The sequence below is a fragment of the Gopherus evgoodei genome, chromosome 10 (genome assembly GCF_007399415.2).
Source record: "Gopherus evgoodei ecotype Sinaloan lineage chromosome 10, rGopEvg1_v1.p, whole genome shotgun sequence".
NCBI lineage: Eukaryota > Metazoa > Chordata > Testudines > Testudinidae > Gopherus > Gopherus evgoodei.
In genome coordinates, this window is record NC_044331.1 from 60,928,329 (window position 1) to 60,940,641 (window position 12,313).

A 12,313-nucleotide genomic window follows, 5' to 3' on the forward strand; every position below is an offset into this window, starting at 1 on the left:
CACCTTTGCCTCTCTGTCTCTGTCTGTGTCCAGATTTGTTGACCTTCAGGCTCTACTTCAAATATGATTTTTAAAATTTCAGTCAAAAATTATCATAGAAACTTTCTCAATTTCATTGATCAGCTGTACCCAGGACAGATTCCTAAAGGTAGCGGTTACTTCCCTGAAACTCAATTCAAGAGATCTGGGCTCTTCTCCAGACTGTGAGACCTCGGGCAAGTCACCTCTTCCCTCTGGCCTCAATTCCCCACCTGTACAGTGCGGTGATAACACTTCTTTTCTCTCATCCTTTGTTTGTCTTGTCTATTTAGATCATAAACTCTTGGGGGCAGGAACTGTTACTTGCTATGATTGTACAGTGCCTGCCTTAGGTGCTGCTGTAATGCAAACAATAAATAACCACACTGACAGTGTAACCAGAAGGTCAACAAATCTGCTGCGTGGGTATGTATGTACTGATATGATCTACACGCACACTTATAAAATGTGTCTGTAATATGTAGACTGAATTACCTGATAATCTTGCCTTTTGCAGCTGGCTAGTTGCTGTCAGTGGGATTTGAATAAGGAGAGCACGGTGACCTTGTGAACAAGTTCAGGCACAGTGCTTCATGCATAAAGGCAGCACAGGGGAGGTGTTTGCTAGAGTAGAGGACAAACAGCATGTCAAAGATGGCAGACTTATTTTAATTAAAATGCCAAAAAAATTTTGTCCCCAAAGCTTTTAGTCTAACTCTTTTTTCTCTAACCATAGGTATTGGGCCTATGACTTCTGCTTGTATTAATGTAACATGAAAGTCTCCAGTCACTGCATGCGGACTTTGTGAATAACAAAGCAGAGCAAAGTGGCTTTTTTATTCCTGTGCAACGCTTGGAGCGCGTTTGTCTGGATGATTTGTGCTTCTCTAAAATAGTTACTGCTTCAGTAGCCCCATCTTGGCTTGTATGGAGTATTTCATGTAGTTCAAAAGATAACGTATTCAGTAACATTCCCATTCATCATTTCATTAAACTACAAAAAAGCCCATTAACCTAATGTTAAAAGTCTGACTTAGAGCCAAAAAAGCAAGAGCTCTCAGAGTTAATGGCAAAACTTGGGGCTGATGAGCTCTGCCTTAATTTAACCATGTATGTGGCTATTGTAGCAAGTCACTGCATCCTGCCTAGCCTTGTCCCTCTGCTCCCCCAGCAAGAAAACAAACAGAAGGCATAAAGGTTTCTTGAAAGTGCAGGAGATGCATCATTCAGCACATGTGCCTTGTGTGTTGACTATATAATGGCTTATTGTACAGATCTGTTCTATGCTGTATTGATGATTTTGTTCGGTAATATAGGTACTGTTCATATGGAGCCTGATCCAAAGCCCACGGAAGTCGATAGGAGTCTCTCTGTTGACTTTAATGAGTGTAAGTCTGGTTTTAGGGCATGAGCCATAGGTCATTGAAACCATTGGCAAGACACGCATTGACTACACTGAGCTTTGGATTTAGGCCCTTGATTTCTTAGATGTATGTACACAAACATCAATATTTCAAAATTAAATTCTTGACTAAAATAGCAAACTACAGACCAAACTCTCTTTAAAAAATCATGCAAAGTTCCAGCACGTTTATAGGCTAGTTTGACCCATACACTTGTCTTACATGCTTTTTTCCATATTGTTTTTTACAAATTAAATCTACACATAATGACTGGATGTTGTACTATTTCACTTTACGAGCAGTGAAGTGGTTTAATGACATGCAGATGACAATATGCGACAGTGGATGCATAATTCTGTATACTTAAGATTATAGCTGTATTGAATATTGCAATCATCTGTAGTGCCATACTCAACATATATGAATCAGCTCTTCTGTGGAATGTGGACATTAGTGTAGCTATATTGATTTACACCGGCTGAGGACTTGGCCTTAATTTTTACTATATTTATGGCTCTGCAAAGCTCCACTGACTTTCCCCTTTGCATTTTTAGAATGAAATGATATTGAAAGAAAATATTCTCATGTCTGCAAAGAGAGGAGAAGAGTCCACCCAGTCAAAGGCCCTTCATTCAGTAAGATTTTTTCTTTGGCTAGGATTCTTTTGCTTGAAAGGGTAAGGGTAGGGCATCCCTTTTCCTTCATTATAGCTCCACGGATCCTCTCTGTTATCAAACATCTCACTAGAGCTACCATCCTTTTAGCTGAGAGCACTGAGAGGATCAGAGCCTATCGATCCTGCTTCCTAGCTGGTAAGTAGATGTTTCTATTCCACCATAGCATACAGGAGAAAGAATTGGTGCCATGTCTCCAACTTCTGATGGATGTGGTGAGCCCACACAATTTTACTTGTATCTGTTTTGTCTTTGAATTTGGATTCTGATGTAGAATTCTGAACCTAAAGTGTGACCTCTTACACAAACTTTGAACCAGAGATGGCTGTTCTGTTCCTATGCAAATGAAACCTTTCAAAAATGTGAAGATACTTCCAGAATAGTCAATAGCTAAATGATTAGTGCACCTCACAAACTCCTGCTGTACCTGATCTGACATCCTAGATGAGTGTTCTGACCACTGGGCTATTTGCTATTCTAGGGTGAGTCTCTCTGTCTGTGAGGCCAGAAATTTCATCCTGGACGTGAAGAAAGTTTCCATGAAACAATACATTTTGGAAATTATTATTATTATTTTTTTTTGTGGACCAAAAAAGTTTTGTTGAAAATTTTGGACCAGCTCTACTTTGAACCAAATATAACTCAAAGTATAGAGAAGAATCTAGCTAATACTGCTGTATTTCATCTTGAAGTCATATGGAGTCTCAACCTGATCTGAAGTCAGTGGAAAGATTCCTAGTGATTTCAATAGACATTGAACCATGTCTTTTAGTCTTACCCACTAATCACGTGAATTTAGCTTTTGAGAGCCAACTGGTAAACCTAAATATTAGGAATTGACTCAAATCCATCAGTTATGCAGGACTTAATAAAATGCTTCTAATTTCAGATACATTTTCCTATAGGGCTGGTGAGCCTGTGGAATTATCAATTCTACAGAGAGAATGAATAATTTTATTTTTTTTCCAAGTGTGTGTATTATTATATGACTATATTATGGTATACAACACACATATTGTACAAATGTATATTATGTATATACAATAAATATATATTACTGTTATAGAAACTGTATATAATAACATGAAGGTCAAAAAATCTTTTGTGTATACATGCATATATAGAGTGTATATTATTATGTGATTATATCATGACTTAATAGGAAGCTATTTGGCTAGTAACAAGAGAAATTAAAAAGTGAGTGACTCACTACAGAGGCCTTCTGAGTACGGAATGTAAAGTACATAGTGGTCCCTTAAGTGATGTAGGAGCCCCATTAAGTAACCTCCTCTATGCTAACAATATGAATCCGATTTAATTGGACTAATCTGCTGCCTCCAGCTGCAATGGAAACTGACACCAGAACCTGACTAGTGTCTGGAAAGCAGGCTTGTTTGTAGAGTCAATGAACAGCTGCTGCAGCTGGGAAGAGAAAGTGCTGAATCAACAAGTTTTTGACATTGAAAGCATCCTGTTAGTCATACTGAAATTAGTCGTGAATAGGGCCCTTTTGTGCTATAAATGTTTTTTAAATTCTGTTGGAGGCAGTGTTTGGGCCCTGCCAAGCCTATGGTGCCTTAGGATCCTTGGAGGTGAGACCTCCAAAAATTTCTCCTCCCCTCAGTTGTGTGGGATATATCCCCAAAGAATCATCTTGCTAAGGAACACGTCCCAGAATCCCTAGGCCTGCTCTGTGCAGAGTAGTGCGATAAAACACTGTTATGTCTGGGGAGGGTTTTTTCAGGCCCAGTCTGTTGTGTTGCAGTCCCAATCAAAAATGCCAACGCCAGCTCTGAACTCTGCACCCACAGCAGTGTCCAATTCCAAGCCCAGTTGAGGGTTATATGCTCATGTTTAGTGTACATGTAACAACCCATCTCACATGGATTGCCAGCAGGATTTTAACTGAGAATCTTCAACACCACAACAACAAACTTTTACCACTTGAGCTAAAAGAGTATCTCCCTAGTCTTTTATAAATAGTAAGTTGTTGTCCTCTAGTGGAATGCAATACCTGCTTTGCCAGTGTGTTACATAGAGTGCACATGACCAGAAAATGGTTCTCTCCCTTTTATGTTCTCTTGAAGGAATTCTCATCAAAGTACATTTGCTGCTGCTATTGCCTGCCAGATGATCCAAAGCCAAGTGTGTTTGATATAAATGAGCTGCTTTCTCTGACTGACCTGACCAAGATGTACTTCAGTACGGGTAGGTTTCTTGGCTGTGTTTTGCCTTCCTATTTTGCTTTGGAACTGATTCTCTGGGAAACTTTCAGTTATTCTCTCTATGTCCACCTTTGCAGGATGGAGCTGGATGAGGTTGTGGCAGCTTAGTCTGTTACCAGTGCTTTCAGCAGAGCACTTTACAAATGTAACCAGAATTGGGAATTGTGGGTACAAGTAATTACATTTCTTGAAAGTTTTTGTCCGTGAAACACCATACAAAGCCCTTTCTGGATCCAAACCAAGCCAGTTTCTGAAGCTTAATTCTTTCCACAATCCTCTAAACTTACTCGGCTGCAATGTCCTAGAAGTTCCAAACTTTCTTGTTGGATATGTTTCCATTGGTTCCCTCGCTTCACGGGTCTTTCATCAAGGTCTTGTAACATTCCTAGGTGGTGTCTCATGAGCATATGTTCTGAGGCGAGCTGATTGAAAAATGGAATTTCCATCTTGTGGGAAAGTGTGTTGTTTTGCCATTTTGAAGTGGTACCTCCAGATTGGGAGAAAATAGAAAAACTTTTTGAGGATGAAGGATTCTGAAAATATTTGGTTTGCAAATGTCAGTGTTTTATTTTGGATCAACATCAGTCTTGGTGTCTGAGCTGCCATGGTGCTATGGGTTTGTAGTTTTAGGTCCCTTATGCTCTCCTTCACCCATATGGGCCTTGCTCCATGACTGCAGTATATCTCCCATGATGCACTGTGATCTCTCCCTGTGACTGAATCATCATGGGACTTAGTGGCTGTTCCAGTATCTAAAGTAATCCTCACCCCAAGAGTCTTTGTGAAAAAAATGTCAAAAATAAAATGCAACCGAGTGGTACTCCTGATAGAATTCTGCACCCCTGCAGGGGCGCAGAATTCAGATTGTCTGTCTGCAAATTTCTGTGCCCCTCATGCAGAAAAATGCAAAATAAATCTGTGGGGGGACATGCATCTCTTTCCCAGCAGTCCAGGCAACGCGTCTGTTGCAGCGTGCCTGGAGCAGCCTCAGAGATGCAAATCACTGCAGAGGGAGGGGGGTTGATCACCATCAGAGGGTGGCTCGCCAGGGGTGGGGAGGGATAGGTCTTTTTATTATACAGGAGGAAGAGACTGTTCCTGAGGCAGAAATGTAGCACTCTGTCTGCTAGTTAATTGATCTCATTTTTTGAGCCTGCCTGCGTAGTAACAGTGTTAATGGTCTAATGTTAGTTAACTTTTCCCAATCTCAGTCAATTCACCCAACAGCATGAAACCTATAAACATTTTAAGGCCTCTACATTGCCAAAGTGATGTAGAGCTTTATAAATGACAGTAAGGGAATCAGCTAGGAGGATCTATGTGCTTTCTCACTTTTTTCCTGTGCCAAAGTGGCACAATGGGGTTAGATTACAGCTCAGGATTTATTATACTTAACCATTAAAAAAAATACTTTAAGGGCGAATAAAACATTTACTAAGCAGTCAATAAAATGTCAGGACAATCAGAAGCAAACACTTCCCAAAGTACCCAGTCAGGTCCAGGACAACAATTAGCAAAACTGTATGACTTTCATGTGTGAAAGTCTGAGTAATTTAAAATGACTTTTTGGCTGTTTGGTGTTCTGTAATGTAATTTAAATGAAAATCCAGGATTATAATTGCAATTTAGAGTATTAGTTATTATGTATTTATAACTTAATTTTCATGTGTTTAGGAAATGCTGAATAGTTATTGTGACTTTTTTTCTGTATTGTAGTTTAAATAAATTACCAAAACAACTGAAACTCGTGTGATCATATTGCATTATTTTGACAAATAAAATATGCAGAATTTTGCAGAATTTTAAATTTTTTTTGGCACAGAATTTTTAATTTTTGGCCCAGAATCCCCCCAAGAGTACCTGGTGGGAACAGATGACAAGAAAGGTATTTGTATGAGTTGCATGGCTTTGCTTAGAGGCAGGGGTGTAGCCATGGATAGGTTGCGGCCAACCCACTTAGCATCCAGGCCCACCCAAATCTGAGCAGGGGTGTAGTGCTGCCAGAGCAGCCCCGAGCGTCACTCGGGCACCTGAAATCCAGGACAGAACTATGCGCCCACTCTTCAGAAAGCTATGCTCTGACAGCTCTGCCTTGCCATTTTCTGAGCTCCAGGGCAGAGGGTCCCTGATGCCCTTACCTCTCTGGGCTGTCTAGCAGGAGCAGGAGCACTGACTAGCATGCAGCGGCCACACATGACGAAGCAGAGAGGAGGGCACTGCAGAGACACATTAGCACCTCAGCTGTTCTGCCACTCCGCTTTCCTCCGCCCGGCCGTACCATCGGGCCGCTAATGTGCGGAGGTGGGGAAAGGAGGTTATGGGAACCACCACCCACGCATGGGGCCTGGGCCCTCCTTCACGCAAAATTCAGTGTGGGTCATTTGTGCTGGGAAATGAACCCCATGAGGGGTGGCTGCCGTACCCCCCCCACTGCTGAATGGGGAATGGTTGGGCCCCCACTGGCAGCTGCTCTGAGGGGAAGGGGGTAGCAGGCATGCGGGAGTGCTGGGCCGGGTCCTTGCCAGGTTCAATAATGCCCAGATCCCTGTGCATGCGGAGCAAGGTGATGCCATGGCTTCCCCCAGGACAGGTGAACCGAGAAAGCGCTGCTGGCAGTGATTGCCCAAGGTGAGGAATGCACGTGTCCAGCTCGACAGATGAAGCCCTGTGTCTGTGGGCACCAGGGCTAGGATGAGGGCGTGGTGTCAGGGGAGAAGCTGAGCTAGCACAGTCTGTCATTGCCTGTCTACCCGAAAGTCGGGGCTCACCCAAATTTCCACTCCTAGCTACATGACTGCATAGAGGTAATGAGGATGCACATTGGACTCAGGTCTCCCCCTCCATTCTGCCTTAGAGTGGAGTGATCCTCTAAATCATGGAAACAAAAGGCCAGATCCTTAGTGGGTGGAAAATGGCTAATCTCCAGTAAAGTCAAGCTCTACCTCGAGATTCTTATTCTCTCCCTCTGCAAACTAATAATCTCTCCCTTTCTCCATCTCTCCTTCCACGTGTGCCCGTGACCAGATCCTCAGCTGAGGTGAATCCAACCCTTCAATCTGAGCAGAGGATCAGTCCCATACTGTTTTATTTATACTGCTGTCTGTCTACACCTGCAGACAGAGGAAACCCTTATAGTTCCAATCTATAGATCTAGCTGTGTATTTTGTTTCTGCCTGTCTCACCTAGGTCTGTGTGTGTTATAGCATAATATACCATGCCATCAGTTTCCACCCAGTCATTTTGAGTAGCAATGTGAAGTAAGAAATAACAACGAAGTCTGAATCAGTTTCATGTTTCTTTTGTTTTCCTTGGCAGTTGGAGACCTCCTGAGTCGAATTACATTAATGCTAGGCATATATGGATCTTTGGCCATGTTCCTGACCATGGTACCTTTCAGCCTCACAGAACTATTCTGGTCAGTAAGAATTCATAAAAATTAGCACAGACGGTGCTTTTTTAATTTTTTTCCTCCTCAACAGCATCTCCAACTGCATCCATGTTAAACTTGGTTTCCTTTCAGAAGTCAGTAAAAACCAAGAGCTGACTTGGGACCACTGTCACCCTACTAGTGTCAAGTCTGCATTGGGCAAAGACTGTGTGAGGTAAAGGGGCAGGCAAGGAAGTGGATTTTTAAAGAGATACCAGTGTAAATAGGTAACTGTAAAAAGGTTCTTTTAAGGAGCCATATTTGATATTTATTTCTCCTATAGAATCTAGCTCTTTGAGGGTGGCACACCTATGAGGGTCTTCACATGTCTGAACTGGTGGTGTGCTTAGCTGTTGGGGTTCAGAATTGCCATGATAGCTGACCGCAGGAACAATGGTTTCCCTGCTGCAGAAGTTGAGGATGAACCCCACCCATGACTCCACTTTAATCAAAATGTAAAGCCCATCCTTTACACTAGCCTTGTCGTGATAATAAAGAACAAATCAAAGCAACTGCTCACTTTGGGGACTAGGGAGAGATGCACAGATTGCTCGTTGGCTTTAGGGAATTTTGGTAAGACACCATGAGATTGGGCTGATGAGCATGATCTAAACATCTAGGGCTATATTGTACTGTATATTTTAAGAACTCCCAATTGATTTTAATGAGGAACTCTGCTTAAAAACTGAGGTGATGACACTCCCTCGCTAAGGTAGATAGAAATAGAATCTAACCCTTAATTACTTATAACTTTGAGCACCCCATGTGCTTATTAGACTTGGCAAAGACAGTGTTTAATTCTCCTCCTTCATGATGTTGCAGAGGGTGGTGTGGAGCTTAAGTTAGATTCACACCAATTCTGCAATCATGAGAGCTAAAACCTTTTTTTTAAAATTAAATGAAAGCTGAGGTTCTCACATAATAACATGACTCTTGGAGGTTGGGATTTGTGAAAAATCCTAAATATTGTGTTACATGCAATAAAATTGAGAGAGTTGTTGCTCATCTCCATAGCGCCTGAATGTCTCATAAGTAGGGTCCTACCAAAATCACGGCTGTGAAAAATGCAGCACGAGCCAATAAATCTGGTCTCCCCCATGAATTCTGGTCTTTTGTGTACTTTTACCTTATTCCAAAGGGTGAAAGTATAGAAAAGTACACAGCATTTCTCAAACTGGGTGCCCTGACCCAAAAGAGGATTGCAAGCCTATTGTAGGAGGTTCATGGTATTGCCACCCTTACTTCTGTGCTGCCTTTAAAGCTAGGTGATCGAAGAGTGGCAGCTGCTTGCCAGGCACCCAGCTCTGAAGGCAGCACTGCTGCTAGCAGTAGCGCAGAAGAAAGGATGGCGTGGTATGAATATGTCCATTAAATTTGCTATTTATGCCATGACCAACCCATGAAAAATTTATGATTTCTTTACGATTTAAGTAGATTCCTATTCATAAGAAAAGAAGGATGGCAATGATTTCTCTCTCTCCCTTCCTTGCCCCCAAGACACAGCCTGACATCAACAGGAGTATTCTTCAGAAATGTGTGAATTTTTGAAAATGACCTTATGATAGAAAATGTTTTATAGCTTCACTTCAGCTTTTGCTTCCAGTGAAGGGTAAAATGTGGCTAAGTCTCTGTTTATGTGCAATCATAACTGACTAATCATAGAAGATTAGGGTTGGAAGAGACCTCAGGAGGTCATCTAGTCTACCCCCCTGCTCAAGGCAGGACCCAGGGCTTTGTCAAGTTGGGCCTTAAAAACCTCTTATGTTAGAGTGTGGGTCAGAAATAATACAAGCTACTGAACCTCTGCATCGATTTCAGCCTCATTGCTCACCTTATAATAGCTTTAGGTTCCCACTCACTGATTTTATGTCAAAAGATTTGGGTGATGGCTACAGTCCTAGTAACAGCCACAGGAAGGAACAGTTGTTTGTGGTGGTGAAAGTATGCTTCCGGAGATAAATCCAGGGCTTGTCATACTTAAGAGATGTCATCAATGTGGTGTTAAAACCCTTTTATCATTTGAGTCTCGCCCTACTGTCCCAGCCCATAAAATACTTTGTTTGGAATTCAATACATAAATACAGTACACATTTGATCCCCATGCACCATTTTCAAATACTCTTTATTAATTATATATTCTTTTCCTCACTATAGTCTGCAGCTAGGTGGGAGAGCTGTTTGCAAAGCATTTTCAACTCTGCTCATCTCTCTAGTGCAGGAAGACCTTTAAATAAACTGGCTTTTTTTTGGGGGTGTGAAGTGAGTAGGAAGAAACCCTCAGTTTGAAGACATATTAGTTCAGGAGTGAATTCTAGGCCTTTCACTGTGGTGGGTTCTTTTGTATGGTGTTACCTTATTCTCCTCTTGAGCAGCAGAGGGCAGTGGTGCTTCAGCAATACCTTTGTGTATTTCTGTTGTTGGCTGAGAGTTACCAACAGCAGAGAATTTGGTTCCCATCCTGCAAAGTGCTGAAGGCAGCGTGAGTTCAGGGCCACCGAGACGATTCAGGGGGCCTGGGGCAAAGCAATTTCGGGGGCCCCTTCCATAAAAAAAAGTTGCAATACTATAGAATACTATATTCTTGTGGGGGCGCCTGTGGGGCCCGGGGCTTGGGGCAAATTGCCCCACTTGCCCCCCTTCTGGGCAGCCCTGCATGAGTTGAGGATGCTCAGAGCCTTTCTTTAGGTGCTCAGCACCTGTTAGGGTGAGGTGCTTTGTTTGAACCGGCACGGGGAGTGCAAAACTATGAAGAAAAAGGAATTCCAAATCCTTTCACAAACAGGGGTATAATCTTTGTTCTGGCTCAGCTGTAACTCTGCTAAGTCAATCGCACAATGTTCTGCAACCCTTTGGGATATCAACAGGGCACTCCACTAGTTCAAACTTTTCTTTACATGCCTACTCATCCCATGGAGTGTTCTGAAAAAGTCAGGAATACCGGATCTCAGCATCACCAGTCGGTTACTCCAGGGATACAGGAATGGGACCGGGGGGGTGGGAGGAAGGGGTCATGCCCCCCACTTTTAGAAGTGGAAGGGCTATACCCACCCACTTTTTAACATGGCACAGTTGACACCCTCCCCCCCAAAGTGCACGTCTCTGTAGGCATGGAGCAGCACAGGCAGGAGTTGCATATCATGGTGGGGGAGCTGATAGCTCCTCTGCCACAAAGCACAGCCCCTGCCCGTGGCGCCAGCCTCTTCCCCGTGGGTGGGCTGAGGTGGACTTTAGTGTCCCCTTGCCATGAGGCTCAGAGTTGGGGTGCAGGAGGGGGTGCAAGGTGCAGCTTCTGGCCAGGTGGTGCTTACCTCAGGTGGCTCGTGGAAGCGACTGGCATGTCCCTGCAGCTCCTAGGCTCAGGACGGCTTTGTGCACTGCTTCTGCCTGCAGGCATTGCCCCTGCAGCTCCCATTGGCCATGGTTCCTGGGCAATGGGAGCTGTGGTGCTGGCGCTTGGGATAGGGGCAGTGCATGAAGACTCCCTGATTGCCTCTGCCTGTAGGGGCTGCAGGGATGTGCCAGCTTCTTCCAGGAGCCATGTGGATCCAGGGCAGGTAGGGAGCCTGCTTTATCCCCACTGCACCGCTGACCTGACCTTTGGCCTATTAAAATCTCCTGGATTGCTTTCAATAGCAACTGGGGGATTGAGGCCAATTCCAAGAGACTCCTGGCCAATCTGGAAGGGTTGGCAACCCTACTCTGACTTCAATAGAGCTATGCTGATTTTCATGAGATGAAAAATCTGACCATCCATCTTAGATATTGGTGTCCATTTCTGTGGTATCTACAGTAGACACTCAATACACTATTTTAAGTGGCACTGCCATCGTCCAAGGGAACCTAAGCTCTCCACCTCTTTGTGATTCAATATCTTCCATCCACTCTTGTTTCCTTCTTTCTCTCTCTTTATCTGTCTAGGTTTTTATGTGGTTCCCATTGCCATGGTATCTGAGCACTCCGCTGCTTACTGCTTGTCTTCTCTTTCCCCCTCCTCACTATTTGGCCATGAGCAACTATGAAAGAATGGATTTTGCATTGTGCTTTGAAAACATCTAGGCTAGAAATACTGTGCTCAGAAGAGCTAAGCTAATTTATTCTAATTGTTCAGAGACTAGGGAACACTTAGTTCGGTTCTTGTCATTTCTGTGGTGACCATTTATTCTGGGATTAATCAATGTGTTTTTCTGGAGGATTCAGACTAAGATCCATGTAAAATCTATGTGCTTTTTCACAGACATACCTGGCTAGTATGATTATTAAGGACTAGTAATGTGTTTTTTCTTTATGCTGCTCCCTCAATTGTTGGAACAAGAGATCCAGAAAAATGTAAAGCCAAGACAAGATATTGTCAAAGATTCCTTAGCGGGTTGTTTAATATTCTGTAGGTTCTCTTTTGTGACCCATAACTGATGATCCCATCAGCACTCGTCATTTGATGCAGAGCAGTCTATTCCTGGGAGTTTTTCAAGAAACTATGGACTGAATAAAACTCCAGGAGGGCAGTCACTACAGTCAGCCAGAAGTTTCCCAGGTCCTTAGCCCTGTTTACTTGTGAGGCACAGGTTG

At 43.1% G+C, this 12,313-nt stretch overlaps 1 protein-coding gene across 1 annotated transcript in view; it reads left to right on the forward strand.

The window, feature by feature from the left end:
• LOC115659177 (transmembrane protein 104-like) overlaps window positions 1-12,313 on the forward strand; it is a 99,118-nt gene that overhangs the window by 17,581 nt on the left and 69,224 nt on the right. Inside the window, exons 5-7 of the mRNA XM_030579040.1 lie at window positions 1,976-2,056; window positions 4,183-4,303; window positions 7,636-7,735. Coding sequence (XP_030434900.1) covers window positions 1,976-2,056; window positions 4,183-4,303; window positions 7,636-7,735 — 302 coding nt within the window. The remainder of the gene's footprint in view (window positions 1-1,975; window positions 2,057-4,182; window positions 4,304-7,635; window positions 7,736-12,313) is intronic.